The following is a 22,179-nucleotide window of genomic DNA, read 5'->3' on the forward strand; positions in this document are numbered from 1 at the left end:
TATTTTTAAAGATACCTTATATAAAGCTCAAAAAAAGATTTTTTTTATTTTTAATCACTTTTCCAGTTGACTTTGCAAACCTTTTTTTTTTTTTTTTAAACTCCTATTTACTGTTTAGTTGGAAAAAATATTTCACTGAGGTTAGCTCTCTATGTATAAGAGTGTCACGGTTTTATACTGATCTTCTTTCAAGTACAGTTCAGAATGAAGAGTTATTAAACATCAAGACAAGATTAATGGCAGTCTACTCCATGTTTTTTTGAGGTATTAAATATGTTTTAATTTGTATACCTTCACCCACCAAGCGGAGACTCAATTCTCCACTGGTCTTTCTCAATTGTTTTGGAGTCTACTGCAAATTTCCTGAGGCACTTGACTTAGGTTGGTTTCTGGTACTTTCATCCACTAGGCAGGGGTTCAATCACCTACTGGCTCACCGCCACTGTTGAGCCTCTGAATATTTCGAGGTAGATTATTGTGAGGGGCTATCACCAACCACATCGTAGCCAAGCCATTCCACCAGAGGGTTAATTTTTTTTTTGTCTCTGTTTATTCTACAATATTAAGGTTAAGATGTTTTATATTTAAGCTTTTTAATTTTATTTATTTTCTTCTTGCTTTGTTTGTTTTTATTTCTTTAATTAGAGAAATAACTCTTTTGGTTTGTATATTATATATTATATATGTATATTTATATTACACATTTTTTTTTTTTTTTGTAATGACAGGAGGGTACACTTTATTTTATTTTATTTCTTTATATTGAATATTATTAAATTTTTGAATCAACTGGAAAACATATTTTCTTTTATTATTTTATGTTCTTTATTACTTTGGTTCTTTGGTAAGGGGGTTCACTTTCCAGTCCTCCCTCTACTGTCAAAATCGAACCAGCAATTGGGTTTTTTTTTTACTCTGGGAAGAGGTTTGTATATTTTTAAATACAAAAAGCCCCTTACCCCAACAATACAAAAAATTAAATAGAATAAAAAATATATTTATTTATAAATCTTCCTCATTGATTCTGAAATGATTTTATAGTTACAGCTTGTGCCTAAAAATATAAATAAATAGTATAAAAATTCATTCAGTCATAGGACGAAGTGAGTGTTGAGATACCAACTTAGCAGTGGTTCATTGAATAATGTTTGCAGGTTTGGATCACTAGATTCTGTTGCCAATTCATGAGCCATCTTGCCTTCATTATTTTCAATAAAGGGGTTCGCTCCATATTGGAGGAGAGTACTAGTGGCGTTGAAGTGGCCCCTGATCACCGCAACGTGAAGAGGAGTATTACCATCAGAATTTTTTACATTGATATTTCCACCACAGCGTAAAATTGTGAGAACCATGGGTGCAACATTTTTTGCATAATAAGCTGCATAATGAAATGGTGTATTTTGCTTATTTTCTTCATTAGCAACTTGTATATCGACACCCTTGATACACAGATCAGCGACAGTTCCATAGTGGCCTCTCTTTACTCCGAGAAACATTTTTTTCTCATCTCTATTTAGTTTCCTAACTTTTTTGTACCATTTCAAACGATTTTCCTGAAAAAAATATTTAATCCAATTACTTTCAGAATCCATAGCCAATTGATAAGGTGTTTTCATGTCCGTATTATAAATGAAGGGATTGGCTTCATTGTACAAGAGAGAACTACAGATGTGAAACTGATTGTTATCGACAGCAAGGTGTAGAGGAGTGTTACCGTCACCATCCATGGCATTAATGTTTACACCACATCCCATCACTGTCAGCATTGTAAATACACATCCGTTTTTTGCAGCAAGATGTAGGGGTGTTTGATAATTATTATTGATGTCTGCAATGTTCATGTTTACACCTTGAGCACATAAATCAGCTAACGATTTGTAATCACCATCCGTGACATAGTTGAAGATTAATCTATCCTGTTCTGTCAGTGTTCTGGTTTCAACAAACCTGAAAGAAAAAATCAAGTGGTTAGAAAGTAAAAAAATTAACTAAATTAAGAACTTATGATAAAAAATAAAACCTTTTTAGTTTACATAGAAATTAAATTGATTTTAATGTATTGCTATTCATTTATGCTTGTAATCAGGGGGGGGGAGGAGAGGGAGAGGAGGGTGAGAGAGAAATTAAAAAATATCAATTATTGCCATTTAAAGACACTGGAAGTTAAAAATGAAAAATGAAGATTAAGAAATGTATAGAAAAAATGAATTAATATCAGTAATATAAAGAAAATATGCAATTTTAATCAATTATTTAACAAATTTATTTCTAATTTACCTGCTATATTTATGTTTCGTGTGAAGAAATGTGCCTGGATACATTATGGAGGTTTCCATGTTTCTAAAGATTATAAATATACTCTAGTTATAATTAATATAATTTATTAACATAAGAATAATGTAATATAAGTGGTAATGATAGTAATCATCTTAATCATAAATGTACTTACGTTTTGGTATCATTACATTCGCAATGACACAGTTGGTCGCAGTTGGAACCATAATACCCCACTGGACATACCTGTTGATCACAATGTTTTCCGGTCCAAGATTCCGGACAATTACATTCACCAGTTACATGATTGCAGTTTGCTCCATTACAATCACATGTTTGCAAGCAGTTCTCACCAAAACTCCCAGCTGGACATTTCTCCTGGCACTATCATAAGAATAAGTTATTTGATTTTATTTTTTAACAATTATTTTTCAACTATAATATTGTTTTTAAATTAACCCTGAACTATTTTAACTTGAACATTTATTTTTTTTTATTTATTAACAATTCAAATGGAAACTTGAGTGTGTTGGGCATGAGTTGATTAACAGCAAAAACTTTTTTAAAAAAAATTGGTTTGAAAAAGTGAGTTTGAGTGAAAATCTTCTAGATTGCTAAAAAATCTTATTGAATAAAATATATGAAAACGTAAGTGAATTTGAAATAATCTTTTCATACTTTGTTTTATTTAATTTGAAGGAGATGGTCAGGGCTGTGTTTAAGAAGAAAAAATATATTGTAGGAAGATAGTCCTGGTGGCAGTCAAAATATTAAAATAAAAAAAATATTTAATAGTAACCAATGGTCCACTTTGCTGGGCTTTGTCAGGGCTAAATGAAAACGAGATACAAATATTGTAAGATGGGATAAGAAAATTAGAATACGTATACAAAGGGAGTAGAAAATTATCAAAATTTTTTAAAAGAAAGAGACAAATTAAGTTTAGAAAATAGAAATATGGATGAATAGGAATTTATATAAAATAAACTTTAAAAAAATGTATACAAAACTAAGTACCTTTTATGTTATATCAATATAATTTTCATCACATATTAATTTAATATTTGCCATCTAAAAAAAATAACTGTAAAAGTATAGTTTGTCTCAATGGTGTAAGATATGCATCCTTTACATTCTGTATGGGAGTGAAGCTGGGTGACATCCCCTCCTGTTTATTTTGTGTAGACCAGGTATGGAAAATATGCAAAAGGAGAATCACTAGAGCAGCTTTAATGCTGGAACCTACTCCCACTCATGGTCCAAAGTGTAGCAGGCAGCGAGCAAGAAGTGCCGCCGCAACCCGATAGGGCTCAGCACTACAAGTGTCTAAGAAGCTAAGCAATTGTATATAATGTTATTATTATAAAAATACGATATCTTTTACAAATGTATAATTTATAAAATATATGTTAATATGTAATATAAAACAAAAAGAGATTGAGCAAAAAGAGTCTACAGAACTATCTCAAGTAGAGTTAAAAGAGTGAATCCTCAGTGATAACCGATCACATGAGGCCTTCAATTGCCACCGGGATTGATCCATTGAATCAAGCCTTTATCTAGGTCTAGTCATAGCACTGGTGGCGTACACTCTACTTGAGATAGAGAAGTTCATTGCCAATCTATTCTCACAAGAGTAGTTTTTTAGTATGCTCACCCTAGACGATGGCCTATCTCCTCTCTTTTTCTCCAGCAATCAATAGCAAATAGAACAAGAGATATTGAACCGAATAAGAAAAGCTAATGATGTATTCTTCCATATATCTTCAGCACTGATAGGTAAACAAGAAGCAAGAAAAGAGACTAAGTTACGCCTGTTAAAGTCTGTATTCTTGCCTATTCTCCTTTATGGGTCAAAAAGTTGGATTGTTCTTAAGAAATATGCTAGCCAACTTATGGCAGCGGAAATAAGATTCATGGTACAATAAAAACCAGAAGGAACGGCATTAAAGATACATTAGGAGTGAAATCTGTAATTGAAGTTCTCAAGGAAGACCAGCTGAAATAGTATGACCATGGTCATAGGATGGGAGACTATCAGCAGACCCACTGGTTAATGGAAGCAAGTCCTATAGGAAAGTGTTCTGTTGGTAAGCCAAGTCTTACCTATGGTGACTACATAAACTGGTTCAGAAAGGAATTCGGTTGCTCATTGGATCAGCTTTGAAGAATGGTTCTGGACAGAGACACATACAAGAGTTGGACTGAGGCTACTCCACTCCTGAAATCACTAAAGAGCTAGAGATAGAAAGAAAAAATAGAAAATATTTTGTCAAGAACTCCTGGCTATTAGTTTAGCTTGTTATTATTTAAGTATGGCACGGTCACCCTTGGTCATCAGCTTATCAGTTATCAGCTCAAGCTTGGTCACTTACAGCTCTCGTCTATTTAAATACATATAGTTGAAATTCCAGGGGACAACATGTGATTAAAAAATATGATAATGGACCTTAGTGATTTTATGTCCAGCAAAAGTTGTAAAGTGGAACCTAGTTCTTAAGTAGTAAGTGCGTGCCCTTTATTATAGAGATCCACAAGGCTATGTTCTAGACCACTTACTACTCCCCTTCCTCTCTATCCCCATCACAGTAAAGCCCTTTAGTAAAGCTCACTTACTTCCACAGGAAGCCTTTATACATTCTGGATGAGACAGATAACTGCAGGAAAATCTTTTCCTCTTTCAACAACTTTTGATGATAAAGGGACTGCTCAGCAAAACAGAAGTTGGTATCACCTGGAATTTACCTCTTCAACCTCATCTTACCTTAGTAACTCTATTTGATTTATATTTTATGTGCATCCCAAATGTAATTGTTTTCATGGTATACTATTTTTTAATGATATAGAATTAATTATCTATTTAATTATTTGTACAGATTTTATTTTGTTTAATAAAGATGTTATTTTTTTCTTCTTTTGTGTCACTCTGTAGAGCCTTATAAGCTTAAGGGAGCAGTTTTTTATTTATTTTTATCTCTCTTCTTGCACAAACTGTCAATGTAATTCAGGCACAACATCCTTGGTCTGCCTGGATCTTCTACCATCAAGGACATAGTCCAGGGTCTTTCGTGGGTTTCCTCCTTTCTGGCGAGTCTCTAGGACCTCTTTCATTGATAGAGCTCCAAGTTCTTCCTTGATTCTGTTATTGCAGATACAGTCCCTCCTGGTTCTGCTCACAATTCTTCTGAGGAACTTCATTTCTGCTGCTGTCTACTCTCCTGTATATCTGTTGATCCAGCTATCAGCTTCATATATTCTCATTTCCATATTTCTTCAAGTCAAGGGCAGTTATATCTATTGTTTCCTTCCATTGTTTTACTATTTACTATGTGCTTTACTTTGTCATTTAATTCAAATCATCACTTTCCAGTGAACAACTGTTCAAAGAATATACTTAAGACTATATATGGTGTAAAAATAAATGGAAATTAAATATTACTAACCTTATTGAAAGTTTTGCAAATTTCCAACAAAATTGGAAGGAAGATTAAAAAAAAAAAGTATATTTCTGTAATTAAATTTAAATTTAACTGCAGCTACCTTTTCTCCCCTGTAGCCAGGAAAGCAGGCACACGATCCATAAACATTGTCACACGTGGCATTATTATGACAGTTGCAGGGGTTTTTGCAGTTCTCTCCGTACCATCCAGTTTTACATGGATTCTCACAGTTTAATCCCTGTCAAATAAAATTAATAAGAATTAGGAAAAAGTTTTGAAATTGTAAACTTTATGAGATACTTTACCATATTTCCTGGACTTTTTCACAAGTTTATATTGCGCATAACAACTTACAGTGTATCCTTGAGGACAGGAGCATGCTCCAGTAACCGGATCACAGCTGATGCTATTCGGGCAATGACACTCTAATGCACATTGTTCACCATAGTAACCAACTTGGCAGGGCATCTCACATCTGGAAGTATATACAGTGTGTATATTCCGTGGTGGTTTTATTGTGAAAAAAAAAAATCCTTCCATTTCCAACGTTTTGGAACTTTTCCCCAATCTTGAGGATGATCCATCTTTCTATTAGTTACATAGTCTTTTATATTCATACTAAATAATTTGTCATAAATTAGTTGTTATTTAATGTTTAATACTTTTATAATTCCGTTTCACTATCACACTCACTGCCACTGGAGTGTGATAGTGAAAATAAATTATTAAAGTAGTAATATACATTAAAAAACAATCAATTTATGGACAAAGTATTTAATATAGGTATTGTTAAAGACACCTCAAATGAACAAAGTCTTTTTGAAGGAAAGCTTTAAATAATAAACAAAACGATAGAAAACATAAATCTTTATCCACAATAAACTTTTGAATGAGTGGACCAATTTTTTTCAAAATGATATCTTTCACCAAGGGAAGGTTTAAAAAATAATGAAATGCAAATGCCAAATTTTCATGCCTTTCTCTAAAGTATCTTTAATTTTATTTATTTTCTATAATTAACTATCTCATATTTTTAGTAGCAATGCAGAATAGATAAATATAAACTATGAAATAATTAGATAGTTAACTAAAGGATAAAATAATTGTTTTATAAATTTTTTGCCTTTTGTCATAACTACTATGGAAACACAGAGAAGTAAGAGTATTTTTTTTACTTAACCTACTCGAAGCAGGGTGGTAAGTGAAGTGCACACTGGTCTAGATTTATCAGCTTGAATTAGCAAGAAGACAAATTTTTGTAAAGAACAAATAATCATCATCATATGGGTCGTTTATTTCCAAAAAATACCCTAACGATGTGATATGAAATAACTCAGGGTGGTTTTTGGAAATAAATTCTTGTTTACTCTTTTACAATTTACCTTATGGTAAATGGTAGTTAAATAATGTTTAGAAATAAATAATGAAAATTATCTAATATATAAAAATGAATTTTTGTTGGTTTGTACTTTGTGCACTACCATTCATCCAGCTTTTGGCTAAATGTTCAGGATTATCTTGGGAAGAATATATGCTGGCTCGATTTTTCGTTAAAAAAAATATTAACAAAAATTAAACATTTTTGGGGTGTAGTTCAAAAAGTATACATTTTTTTTCATGGTGATTATATGCCAATATATTTGTCTCTTTCTGAAGAATAATAAAAAAATATTACTGATTCTACTGAATGATTTTTTATTTACTGAAAATTTAAAAAATCAAAATGAGGATTTCAGTAAAGTAGGTCAACAAATTTTTTTTAGGAAAAAGCAAATCATATTCTTTTCTAGCATTGTCTGAATCCCTAAAATATCATTTTTCAAAGAAATTGAAATTTTTTTTTTTATTCCGGTGACCATTGTCTGTATAATAGTTCATAACTCCTCTGTATTTTACCCGATTCCTGTGTTGATTGATATAACCATTAAAAAGCTGCAAAGCTGAAGCTTAAAAGTCCCCTCTTTTAACCTACATTATCAAAATTTAATGCCCTTATGAAGTCAAAATATTAGTTTCAAATAAAGACAATATTTTCAAACTTTTTATTTTATATTTCCAGTTCTAATTTGTTTAATAGATCCAGTTTGTGCCCTTCGGTGCAGTTCATAAAACCCTAAACCACTAAAAGTTTTTTTTTCTGTGACCATTGTACATATAATCATAACTTCTCTGCATTTTATCCAATGCCTATATTAATACAGCCATTTGAAAGTTGAATATCCTCTCTTTTAATCCACATCACAGCATTGCTAGTAATAGTATTTAAATAGATAAAATAAATTTATAGAACTATAACCACTCTTATATTATGGTAACTTACAAGGCGCCTGTGTAACCAGGTCGACATATGCATTGTCCTGTCTCGGGATGACATCTGGCCTCGTTTCTGCATAAGCAATCATTTAAACATCCATTTCCATATTTTCCTTCAGGACAATGCGCTTCGCATATTTCTCCAATCCGACCAGGAGGACACATGCACTGTCCTGAGAATGGATCACAACTACCATCATTGCATATGCAATTTTGTCTGCATCCCATTCCCCAGCTTCCCCTAGGGCAGACTATAAGAAAAGACATAGAGGGGTAAGAATAAGTACTATTTTGTCGACGAATCACTTAAAAAAATATACTTATTTGTTTGTTTCAGTCATTATTTTAAAAACAAATTTCTCATTTACTACTTTTAATATATTTATTAATTAATTGTTTGAGAGTGGTTAATATTTATAATAACATCAACTACAAATTATCCAATATCATCAACTACAAATTATCAAATAACAATTTATTTTAATCCTCCAATTTCTTTAGAGCACTTTCAAGGAAACAACCTAAAAAATGGGTGTGTGCATAAATATCTATATAATAAAAATATAATAATTATGTTTTTAAATTATAAGCAATAAATATACGTTAATTAAATAAATAAATATATGTTAATTAAATTGTAAATAAATTAATCTCTGTAATAGGTGATAACAGAGTCCTAACCTGTTATCACCTAAATATAAAAAGGAAAAAAATTAAAGAGTAGTTTTTGTATCGAGAATGTTTTTTAAATGAATAGCCATTTTATAGAATTTAAATGAAACTGTTATGATATTAATTTGAAATTTGTTTTTGTTTTGAAGATTATATGACTTGAACAAGTAGCCTACAAATGAAAGCAATTTTTTTCAATGAATTGTGACTATTTAAATAATTGAGGTATGTTAATTGTTTTGTAATTGTAATAAAAATGATAGTATTATGTGAGGAAGTAATATAGTAATGAAATGAAAACAATTTTTAGGTTGTCCCCTTAATAATGGCTTAAGGGACGAAACATTGGAGGACTAAAATAAACTGTTGAGAGTAAATTGGATCATTGAAAAGGTGTTATTATTAATTAATTCTTCTTTATTCACTTATAATTGATATTTTTGGAGATGATAATATAGTTTATATTTCATTTAGTAATTTATATTCAGTTTAATTATTTTCACCTTCGTTGCAGTTCTGCCCAGTATAACCCACCTCACATTCACATATTTCAGGAGCAATACATGATCCATTTCCACATCCATTTGAACATATAGGCACACAATTACGTCCAAATACCATGTACCCCTTACAGCATTCATCAACATTTCTTACCTCTGTCACAACCTAAGATAAAAACAATTTATTAATAGAAGTTAATTTAATGCAATTGAACGCTTATCTTATACTTTCCGCTGATACATTAATTCAATATTATGTTGAGATATTTTTATATCCATGGGAGTACTATAAATATCAAAAGAAATAATTTGTAGCCATAGGCAAAATATGAACACTTAAATATATATGTAAGGTGAAAAAAGGAGAATATGATAGACAATTTGGACATTATACCACTAAATATTCTACCTCTGTTTTGCTAAGTAGGTGTAATAATTATATTGTATAGTAAGTGGGTATTTATATTTTTAAGAAAATAAAAATAGAAATGTTAAATTATTTATTAATCATAATATTATATCATTATTTCAAGATTAAAAGTTAAAAACATCTTGACTAGTCCCAATAATACTGGACCATATTAAGTAAGCGAACAAAATAATGTTAAAACACTTATTTATTTGAATGGTTTTTATCTTTTAATAATTACAAATTAAACTAATTGTTTGTATGCAATTGTAGTTATGTTTGTTTCCTGTAAAAATAAATATCCTGGAAGGGCCCCCATAATGTAGACACTGCTAGCGCCTCTTGTGGCCAGTAGTAGAACCTTCCTTCCCCAAGGGGAGAAGAGACTAAGGGATCAGAGAGCTATTTTCTCTATGCAAATCATTTTCTTTTTCTTTATTGAAAATAAACCTCTACATTTGAATAGTCCATTTATGAAGTGGCTCCCTAGCAATAGAGAAGGAGGAGAAAGAATCAAGGTAGTAATTTTTTATCTAATTTATTTCTCTTCTTCAACATTCATCATCATTACCATCAGCAGCTGCAATTTCAATAGGCCAAATCAATCAAAATTCATTTTCCTAGTTTAACCAGAAATGTCTTCTTTAGGCCAACCCCTAAAACCATGTTGTAAATTATTCAATAGATTTTTTTCTTTTATTGTGAATTGAATTATGTGGGTGAATTGAATAATTGTGAAAAGGCAAAATTGGAGGAGCAGAAATGAGAAAGAAAAATAGGAATGAATGAAGCATTTGTATTTGTTGTACAGACCGAAACGGATTGTAAAAGGAAACTGTAGGGGTGAAAAAAATTGTTTATTATATCCTATTATTGTATCTCTTTTTTTTTTATGATTTTACCATGTATGTGTAATTTATATATGTCCGATTACGGATTGATAAGTATGCTGTGTGAGATAGCAACCTAATGTATTTAGGCAGCATAGATAAATAAATAAAGTATTTCTCTCTCTATAAATTTTCCTTGCAATTAATTATCAAATAAAGTTCCCTAAAATTAACCCAACCAGCATTCCAAAGTGAAGTAACGCTTGGCCATATAAATAAATAATATGTTTGAATCCAATTAAAATTGATTTAAGTACTTTAAACATTAAATTTTTATGTAACTGAATGTTTTTTTTTTTTAATATTTTCACCATGGTCAAAGTTTTCATTTTGTGGGACTGCCACTCAATGAAAAAAGTCAACACCTCAGACCGGCACTGCCAATAGATCTCAGAATGGTAGGACTGCGCCCAACCACTGAACTATGGATGGTCCTATCTGAATGTTTAGATGATAATAATTCCAATAGAGCTTTTTAATGATGAGAGATGGAGTGTAAAACTGTAAATCAGTAATTAAAAAAATTAGAAGTGAATTGAGGTATTCTATAACTGATTTTCTGAAATCCTAAAATTTACAAAGTTATACCTTGCTCAAAAAAAAAAAATGTTTTTCATAATTAACAAAACTTTTATGATCAAACTATTGAACAACAAATCTGTATATTTTAACTTTAAAAATAGGTGCTATATTGTAAGTAGCAATACAATAATAGTTTTGAAATACCAGAATAATCAATTGTTTTACCTTATCAACGTATATGGTAGCATTCTGGGTTTCATACAGTGAACACCTCGGAGGTATTTTCATACACCACACATAAGATTTCACTATGGTAGGTTTAATTTCCTCTACTCTTTTAGTCACGTTATATCTATGATAAAAAATTAAAAATAAATAAGTTTTCAAAGAATAAAATAAAAATTAATGTCTATATTACACCAAAACATAATTATAAAGATAAACAAACTGGTAAGTTTAAACTATATGCAAATTGCCTGTATAATTTAAGTTATTTATTTTTATATACATTATATCTATGTTAAAAAACTAAAAATAAATAAGGTTTTCAAAGAATAAAATAAAAATTAATGTCTATATTACACCAAAACATGATTATAAAGATAAACAAACCGGTAAGTTTAAACTATATGCAAATTGCCTGTATAATTTAAGTTATTTATTTTTTAAAGTATTACAGTAATAATATGATTTAAAAAAGAAGAAAAATTCTTAGATAAAATATTTTTTATTGATTGAATGTTATTTTTTATGTCTTTGTTGATCTGAAAAGATAGACTTTTTTCCATATTTTTTCGGTAGTGAAAACAAACCTGACAGATGTGTCTCACAATGAGGGAAAAGGCCTATTCCCAAATTGACAGTTATATCAACATTTGCATTCACTTTGCAGTAAACTATGGCATTTGTATTATTGTCAGAAAATTTTTATTTTTAGGTTCTGCAAGATTGTTAGCAGTACGTGCCACATGAAGATGTTTTAACAGTCAACTCTCCCAACTAATAATCTTATCGAAGTGTGTTTTTAGTCTATACACAAATTTAGGAGCTCAGATGTACTAATATCCGAAGGCTTTAGACAACACACATTTAATAAGGCAAGTTGGAAACTGTGGTTTCCTAACATTTTTTTGGCAGCAGAACCCTTCTGGTACTAATAGGATAATATGTAACCATTTTGGTTGAAGTAGGTACCTGGTACATTATCATTTGATACAAATAGAGCCAAATGCCACCTTTTCAGAAAAGCTATATATAGAGAAACAACCCATTGGTACCACTCCAATAATATTTCTACATTAGAAGGTTTCGAGGCCATCTTCTTTTCAGGCTGCTCAGAAGATTGTCAGGAATGGAAGAGGAAGCAAGATTAGAAATTAGAGGGTTAGGATGGTTAGTTTTCCGTTAGTTTATAATGGAAGGAATGGTATCTGGTTAAGCTAGATGGTTACATATGGAACATTAAGGTCTTTATAGATAATTTTATTTGTGAAAAAGTAAGGAGCGTTGAGGATTTTAGATTGTAAGGATTGGATACCAGAGGAGTTCGAAGTTTTGTGGAGTCTCAAAGCTCGACTCCGTATGTCCAGATAGTCATGTAGATCAGTCTTGCAATGGATTGGAAGCTTAGACCGTTTTCCTAGTAAGTGCTGTAATGGCCGGAATCGATGCATAGTTTCTTGTCTTTTCAATCTTGTGTGAGTAACAATTAAGTTAGTCGTTTCTCCAGATATAGTCCAGAGTAGCAGATCTGTTCTACAGAGGTAAAAGCAACATTATTAAAGGATACTGTAGGGCAGTTGTTAGGTTTACCATGCAGAGTAAAAGTGATTTGATGGGATTTATTTTTATGCTCTAATTTTGGCACAGTTCTTCGAGGGTTGAGATGTGGGATTAGAGAGTTTGGGATGCAATTAAAGGGTTATTATTAACTGCTAGTACACATGAGTCATCGGTATACATGGTAAGGATAGTGTTGTGAATTGGTTATGATGTCAGCTGTATAGACTGTGTAGAGGATGGGACCCAGAATAGTACCTTGAGGAATACCAGTGGACCTATGTAGAATTGAAAAAAAAAATTTAAATGAGATTGTAAGGTTCAAATCTGTCTTGAGTTTTTGTCAAATGGTTCTTCCTAAATTATTTCGCGAAAACCTTGGAAGCAGCCCTTAGAATACCAGTTGGGTTTTTTTTATTCCGATCTCTCTAAAGACAGAAAACCAACATGAATTGCGTGATGAACATAATTCAAAGTGAGTACAACCATCAAGGAATGTTCGCCCTGTAAAAAACATCAGAAAGTGCCGATGAGATCGTGTTGGCCAAGTGTGTTAAGACGCTACCTTAGCAACTTCGTGACGTAGTACCGGTTGTACCTGGCCTGGGCGTTTTAACTAATTTCGTTAGGATACTATGGAATGAAAACTCGACCTTCCCATTCTGGTAAAATGGGTAATTAATCAGTAGGATAACCTCCTGGTATACCAAAAATGGCGAAGTTAGGGATGAAAAAATGTTGACAATTCAGATACAATGAAGGAAAGCTGATTTGATTCCAGCATTCAGGTTCTACACGTTTTCTGCTTTCCACAAATCCAAGACATACAAATGCTAGGTAATCAAAGCAGGCTACAAACTTTGGTATCTACACGCTTGTTTTGTTCTTTTGATTTTTTCGACTACTACATGGGATTAACTCCATTTTCATTATTAAAAAAGGAACCACATAAAAATATGCGAAATTAAAGGAAACGTAACTATAAGCAATTAATGTTGTAGATGATAAAAATTCATTTAAGTAGTACTACATAACTTATAAATTTAACCTTCGTTCTAATATTTTTATCGGAAATTTTATAATTTAATTACTTAGACATATAATGCTTTCATAAATATATATTTGTGCTATGTTAAATCAAAAGTAAACTGCTAAAGTTAATGAAAAATATATGAAATAATGTATTTACAACGAATCGATAGAATTTTTAAGTATACAATCTTAAACAAGAGTATTATTGAATCCAAATGTTGGGGAAATGCTTTAAATGATTAAAAAAGAAGAGCACAAATATTCATCTATTAGCAGTTCTGAAACAATGCAAACGTGTGAATACAGCACAAGCGCCCCTTGATTTGTGGGGAACCACCCGACGGGTCGGCCACAAATTCAAGCCATGTTCCAGCCGATCCAAATAACCCATCTACACGCTTGGGCATGCACGAATTTGCTATTGTTTTGCAAACGTTTAGAGAGAGGCACCTTAAGTACGAACTGTAACTGTAAAATATATAAAATTCGATATATCTCTAACGTTTGCCCAAATAGCCTTTGATTTGTTATCAAAAACCGACCCTTGACGGGTCGACCACAAATTCAGATCATCTTCTACCTGCCAAACCAAATGACCTGTCCACATGCTTGTACATATATGGATTTGCTTTTGTTTAGGAATTACATAACCTTAAGATGTGGTTAGTTACGCTAGTAATTGTAAGCCTATAAGAAGGGCGCCTTACAGATCACAACAAAATCGGCCAGGTCATTTACTGATGAAGTTAATTATTTGTTCTCTAGAAAAAAAAATGATATTGTCTAGAGAACATTTTAATTTAGCTATAAACATTTTTCATCATTAGCATAATACTGTACAGGCTGAATGAGAAAAGAAAATTCGTGTGAAGAGGATAAGGCAGGCAAAGAGAGCGAAATATCTTCTCAATTTGTCACGGTATGGTAATTGTTCTTTGTTGAAGTATGGATATATTTAGCTAAATATACGACTTGGAAATGAGAAATGCAATTTCTTTAGTTCTAAAGTAAGACAGGAAAGTTATAAAAACAGAAATTTCAATGAGCACGTTACGGTGAGGTGAAAGGATATTAAATAGAATTTGGAAGGAAAGAAAACAAAAATATTTACTACCTCACAAAAACTCTTTAGATTCGATAGGTATCGATTTTTTTAACTAAATCGAATTGAGTAAAAAAAAAAACCAAGTCTTCTATCGATGAGTCACTTGATAAATTCATTTGAATCACAAAAATGTTTAATTTTTTTTTTAGTGCCCTTCATTCAAATAGAATAAGTACTTCATATATATAATACATTTATTTTTTTTTGTACGACACTATTACGCCATTTTCCCTTTCGCAGTCCAATACAATTTTGCATTTCCTCTTAGTTGGTCCGCATCCTACTGAATATCTTCCAGACTAATATACGTTAAAAGATAGTCTCCCATGTTGCATCTCCCACTTCTTTCCTTCCGCTTGAACTTTGTGTTTAGTGTGTGTCCTGTCCTTGCAATAAGAAATTATAATTGATTTCACTGTTCTGTAGGAATTTGGTGGAACAGGCTGGTTCTCTGCACAACCGAGCTTAGCCAACTTTTCAGCATGTTCATTACCATGTATACCAACATGGCCTGGTATCCACTGCAGAGCTATAGCCCTTCCTCTTTTCTTTATGATAGCAGCCATGTTTCTGCACTTTTCTTCCGTGGGTGACTCTGCGGCACCTGGTGTTGATAATTATTGTATTACGGCTTAGGAGTCGCTGAAGATTACAGTGTTGTCATCACTTTCAATAGTGGCTTCCATCGCAAAGCAAATAGCTCCATTTCTCCTTCATAATTGGTCCACATCTAGCTCCAACGCGAGATGACAGTAGAAAGTAGCTTCAGTATACATGATATATATTATATGTACATTACTGAGTCTTCTTCCTTTTTGGCATTATAAGGTGTTGATATCAGTCCAGCTAAGGTGGTATAGTCTAGCTAGAGCCTTAGGCTACGACATAGAATTAACGGAACGCTAATTATAAAAATGTTTAAAATTAATTATAACAATTAAATATAAATAAAAGAATTGTTGATCATGAGAATGTAACTACATATTACATTAAAATAACTTACAATTCCTGACGAGTGCATACATTGGGTCCTTCCAAAAAGTTATTTTGTTCCTGACACTTAAAAGTATTGAAAATCAAAACAGAGACCAATATAGACAGCAATCCATTCATATCTTTACAATTTTCCTGAAATTTTTGATGAAATGATCTGTAAAAATATACAAAAATTTTTTAGCTGATTCAACTCAATTATTTGTTCTCTAGGAAAAATAATTAGATTGTCTAAAAAACATTTTAATTTAGCTATAACCATTTTTCATCATTAGCAGAATATTATACAGGCTAAATGAGAAAAGAAAATTCGTGTGAAGAGGATAAGGCAGGTAAAGAGAGCGAAATATCTTCTCAATTTGTCACTGTATGGTAAATGTTCTTTGTTAAAGTATGAAAATATTTAGATAAATATATGTATATATTTCTTTAGCTCTAAATTAAGACATGAAAGTTCTAAAAGCAGAACTTTCATTCAACTCATGTTTTTGTTAATAATTATAAATTTACATGTATTGTAAATATTGTAGTGGGTAGGAGAACGCGTTAGATTTATTTTTGATAAGATTATATCATGAACTATTTCAAGAAACATAAAAGATAAATTTACCTAGATACATTTGCCAAAAAATAATAAATTAGCGCATACCCAAGTGTGTGGATGGTTTATTTAGAGTTGGCTGGTACAAGTTGGCCTAAAACCATTGAGCGTCGGTTTTTGGGGATAAATCAAAGGGCAAATCAAGCACAAACGCTTGTGCTGCATTCATACGTTTGTTTTCAGTTTGCATTGCTTTAGAACTGCCAACAGACGTATATTTATGATCTCCATGTTTTAATTAATTAAAGCATTACCCCAACATTTGAATTCAATAATAATCAAGTATTCCATAATATTCTTTATTTATTAATTTCTTTTAAATTTGATTATTATTTTTTTTTGCCTGTTTAATGTTATATTTTAGTCAGTGAATCTTTTGATTTTGAAAATTGAGACATTAATTTTATTGTTTTATCATTGTCTCCCAGGGTTTTTGAAATATGAGGGTTTAGTCCTAAGCGATTGAGGTGTGGTGTGAAATATGAACATCGTTGGAAAATATGGCTTATTGTCAGATTGTTGTTGCAATACTGGCAGTTCGGAAGCGTTTCTTTTGAAATAAGATAGGAGTGGGTGAGCCTCGTGTGACATATTCCCAGCCTGGTCATTACAACCTCCTCTCTACGACAATTGCGGCTGGAGGTACCCCAGGGCTTGACGTCCTTTTTAAAAATTTTCAGTTTACTCCTTGGGCTTTCATTCCACAAAGATTGCCATTTTTTCTTTGATTTACTTTTCAAGAGGCTTGCTCATTTCTGATGGAGTTAAAATTGTTTTACCCCGTCCTGTAAGCGCGAGTGCTTCTCTTGCAGCGTGATCGACCAGTTCATTCCCTGCGATTCCTTCATGACTTGGAACCCATAAAATGTAACTGACATACACAGATTGTTTAGAGCATTTAAGAAAAAATGGATGCAGGAAATTTTTGGATGCTATGGATACATACGATCTAAACCTTTTAAGGAGCTTAATGAGTCTGTAATTATTGTTATGTTGGTGTGGTTCAAAGACAAACAGAAGTGAAGTGCTGCTGCTATTGCATTGAGTTCAGCAGTGAATATGTTGCATAGTTTGTGGGGTATCGATTCTGTATAAATACATTGTTTCAAATCTTTTTCATTAACTTTAGCAGTTTATTTTTGATTTAACATAGCACAAATATATATTTATGAAAACATTATATGTCTAAGTAATTAAATTATAAATTTTCCGTTAAAAATTGTCGAATAAGATTGAATTTATAGGTTATATAATAATAATAATAATATTCTTTATTTATTCTGGGATTGATTCCTTAGAATAATATATAGGCGTCAAAATTAGGCTTTAGAGCCTTAGAGTATGATATAAAATAAAAATAAATTTATGAAACGTCATAAAATAATGAGTTTGAAAGATAATTTGAATGCCAGATGATAGACAAAGTGGCCGAAATTTCGTTTTAAAAATCTTGTGCGGTGCATACATAAAAAAACTTTCACTTATCGAGGAAAATGAAAAGCGATAAAGCTGTTTTTAAGAAAATCGAAAAAGTGTGTAAAATCGATTATACAAAGTGGAACTTCCGCTAGGTAGATTTTAACGAAAATACTGCTGTAACATCCAAGGCAGCCTTTTTTAGGGATATTCATGATCTTTAGTTTATTATGTGTTAAATAAAGAAACATTTCTTTCTATTACCATGTTAACAACTATGTAACATATAACATGGTTGAGAGTCTGTTAAATGGAGATTGACGTCATGCCACAGACCAGGTGAGTTCGTCAGTTTGTTTGTTGTCGTGTTAGGTTACTTGCTCGTAGTTTGTGTTAGTATTGATTTAGATGTTTTTAAAACTAATAAAGCAATGGATGGAAATAATAATAATGTAATGACAGTTGTCAATTAGCTCATCTTGATTCTCTTCTCCATAAGTTAGAAGATCAGCAAGGCACTCAGTACTTAAGGCCAAACTTTCAAACAAAATCTACTTTTTACTTACTTTAGGCATGTTGTAATAAATTACTTTAATCAAAACATAGAAGTAAACAATAACATGAAGTTTTGGAAGGAAAGGTTATAAAACAAGTTGCTCATAAAATCCGCTGGGAGCTCTTATGCATTTAACATTTAACATGACTTTAAATAGGGCTACTCACAATGCTATACTTATAACATTTTACATTTAACTCAACGTCATGGATACCTCTATTATATAACAATGGGTTATAAGAATAAATATATTTATACACACAGTATATTAACCTTTTTTTCTTGGTCATACACCAAAATTTAGGATTATCTTCACTCTAATAATTCTGAAACGTTCTTCAAAAGGAAGACGACGAAAATACTTTTTTTTTTAGTATAGCCTCAACTGAGATTAACCGTGACAAAACATTAACTCCTATTACGTGATTCGCGAAAGGACAATCCTCCAAAAGACCTTGTGTGACAGACAATTAGATAAAGATCATATATATCCTTTATAAACGAGGAAGCTGATTTTAAAGTTCGTAAATGAATAGATTCGATGACCTATATTGATGTAACTATGCAAGGGCGTACCCAGAATCAAAACTAGGGGGGGGGGATAGAGGGCCAAACCATAGTCAAGGAGGTTGTGACAGTTATTTTTTTATTTTTATTTTTTTTTTTAATTGATAGATATTACAATCTGCCACACAGTTGTGGGCAATAGGTAATAGTGATGAATGATCTCATACATACTAAAATTAAAAAAAAAAATAAAATAAAATAAAAAAAAGAAAAAATAATAAAAAATAATAATATAAAAAATAAAAAAAAATAAATAAATAAAAATAAAAATAAAAAAAACTCTTAAAATATATACAAACAAAAGAATAGACAAGATGAACATAATCAAACTATCTGTATGAAAAATAAATAAATAAAATAACATAATGATAAAATAATACAGTATCTAGTCACATTTACTCTCTAATATACAATATTTACACAATCGACCTGAGGATCCCTGAGTCCACTCTATCCCCCACGTGTGAGGGGTAGAGCAGAGCTCAAGAGATCCCAGCTAGTAATGAGCCAGTTGAATGAAAGTGAATTAAATCAAAATTTAATCAGAGCAGTACTATATTAGTTATTAAAATTATTTGCTTGAAAAACAATAATTTTTATTAAATTAATAGTTCTTTCACTTCAAGGGGGGAGGAGGCAGCTGCCCTCTCTGGGTACACCCATGTAACTATCTATAAATACATGTAACTACATATAAATATATGTAACACGGTTTATATTTTAGTTAACATGTGAGCAGAACCTAAATGTTTATGCATTAAAAACTCACAGAATATGCATTTGGAAACTATAAAATATGCATTAAAAAAAAACATAAAATATCTTCAAATATGCCTACAAAAAGTTCTGGATTAAGAATGAAATTAAAGAAATGAAAGAAAAACAGAAAATCTGACATAAAAAGATTTAAAATTAAAATATAAGAAAAAAATAATTTTATTATATTTCTATTTTTGTTTTATTCAGATTAATCTTCATATGTTTGTTTAATTTTTTTTTCACATTACTTTCAAATAATTATTTTTATGTTTATAGATGATGTATTTTTAATATTGATACAACCTGGAATACTTAGAAAAATCAGGGGATTTTAAGAAAAGTACAGTAAATCGGGGAATCTCCTAAGGTTAGCTAAGCAAACTGGGGAATTTCTGTTGCAAGTTGTAACTCATCGACGCACCGAAAGTTCCACATTGTTTTATCTATTTTACTATTAATGTCCCATTTTCTCGAAAACAGTTATTTAAGTTTTGGTTAAATTAGTTTTGTCGAAATACAATAAACTACACTTTAACATCGTCTAAGACTTAGCCTCATTGAAATAGTCTGACACGGGCTACTAGTACGAAAAGTACTAGTTTAGTTTTCGATGATAATCGACAAAATGTATTCACAAAATGTTGATTTCAAGTTCTTCGGACAGACTTTTTAGGTTTGTGAAAAACAATATCACAGGTAGGATTAGACGTACTGATGTCAGCCAGTACTCAAATTTAAGGTAGTTTAATGTGCTATGAAGTATTTAATTTAAAGTATCTTCGTACGGGCGTAGTTTTCATGATATTTGCTAAAATAAATTGATTTTGACAAAATTTGATGTATAAAATTCATATTCATATTCGAATATCATGAAAATTACAACCTCTTCGAACATACGTGTAATAAGCTATTGAACGTAAATGACTCTATTAGGGTTCATATTTTAGCAAATTCACTCTTCTTTAAATTATGTTCTATTAAGTTTTTTAGTGTTGATAATTTTAATGATATGGAGCTAAAAGTAATTTCTTTTTCCATACAAATAGTAGACAATATAATTATATTTAAAAACATTTTTTTTTGGTCATGACTACTTTGATTGATAGATATTACAATCTGCCACACAGTTGTGGGGAATAGGTAATAGTGATGAATGAAATAAAAAAAACTAAAAAAAAAACTCTCTGAAAATATATACAAACAAAAGAATAAACAAGATGAACATAATCAAACTATCTGTATGAAAAATAAATAAATAAAATAACATAATAATAAAATATTATATACAATATTTACACAATCAACCTGAGGATCCCCGAGCCCTCTCTATCCCCCCGTGTGAGGTGTAGAGCAGAGCTCAAAAGATCCCAGCGCATCCCTCTCGCCGCATCACTGGTAATGAGTCAGTGGAGGCTGATCAAGTGCGCTAAACATGACAACTTTAAACGTTTAAATTTAGTGAAACTGACAGAATTATTTTATAAAAATAACAATAATATAAACAAAGAAAAGCTTGTATCAATATTATATTTCAAATATAAGAAGATGTAGTAATGTATGGAAACTTTACTTACGATACTTGCCACAAACGCAATCACTGTGTACCTTGTTTCCTCTGAGCAGATGTTGAACGGACTGCCGGTACCAGACTGTCTCACAGTGTGGACATCCAAGCAACCTTGGATGTTTTATCTGACTTCTTTCCGTAATATATTCATACATATATATAATGATAGATATTTCTTTATGGCTCATTTTCATTAAGGTAAAGGATACCACGATTTGAAAAATTCTTCTTAGTAAAAATTGTCTGCCAAATTTATAAATTAGTATTGGTTTCTTAAAATAGTGAAAGAAGGTAGTATGAAGTAGATTGTAGGAAGATAGTCGGGATGGTGGTTTAGTGGATGAAAATGTTTATTATCAACCAACGTTTCGCCCCACTTTGCATGGCTTCGTCAAGGCTAAATGAAAACATGATACAAACATTGTAAGAATTGACAAAAAATTAAAATAAGTAAAAAAATTATTATTTTTTTTTAAATATATAAAATAAGTAATAATAATAATATAAGGAAGTATAAATATAGGTGGATTGAAAAATAGTTACTAATAAATACAGCCAGGTGTGATAGAATTCTATATACAGAAATAGAGTAATAAATTGTAGAAAAATACTCTATAGAAATAGTGGAAGATGCGGTAAAGAGGTAGATATAGCAAAGGTGAAGTATATTAACAAGTAAAAAGAAATATTAAGAAAAGTAAGGAAAGAGTGAAAGGGCCAGGTATAAATTTCCTCAATTCTTAGCTATCCGTTAAAAATGGTAAGATTTTTTATAATATATACA

The 22,179-nt window shown here is 31.1% G+C and overlaps 1 protein-coding gene across 2 annotated transcripts; it reads right to left on the reverse strand.

The window, feature by feature from the left end:
- Positions 1–981: 981 nt before the first annotated feature.
- Positions 982–21,469, reverse strand: LOC106679398 (protein draper). Of its 2 annotated transcripts, none has more exons than XM_014418534.2 (10): positions 21,403–21,469; positions 15,940–16,086; positions 11,246–11,372; positions 9,203–9,365; positions 8,035–8,278; positions 6,069–6,189; positions 5,815–5,952; positions 2,450–2,658; positions 2,278–2,340; positions 982–1,947 (listed from the first exon to the last, which is right to left on the reverse strand). In XM_014418534.2, the coding sequence occupies exons 2-10, from the start codon at positions 16,047–16,049 to the stop codon at positions 1,092–1,094; spliced, it is 2,031 nt and encodes a 676-aa protein (XP_014274020.1). In that variant the 5' UTR covers positions 16,050–16,086; positions 21,403–21,469; the 3' UTR covers positions 982–1,091. The 2 variants fall into 2 exon arrangements, with proteins under 2 accessions (XP_014274020.1, XP_066904159.1); XM_067048058.1 differs by lacking the exon at positions 21,403–21,469 and adding an exon at positions 21,125–21,225.
- Positions 21,470–22,179: the final 710 nt, after the last annotated feature.

This window comes from Halyomorpha halys, unplaced genomic scaffold (assembly GCF_000696795.3).
Source record: "Halyomorpha halys isolate HHAL.00 unplaced genomic scaffold, Hhal_1.1 Scaffold12.1, whole genome shotgun sequence".
Classification (NCBI taxonomy): Eukaryota; Metazoa; Arthropoda; class Insecta; order Hemiptera; family Pentatomidae; genus Halyomorpha; species Halyomorpha halys.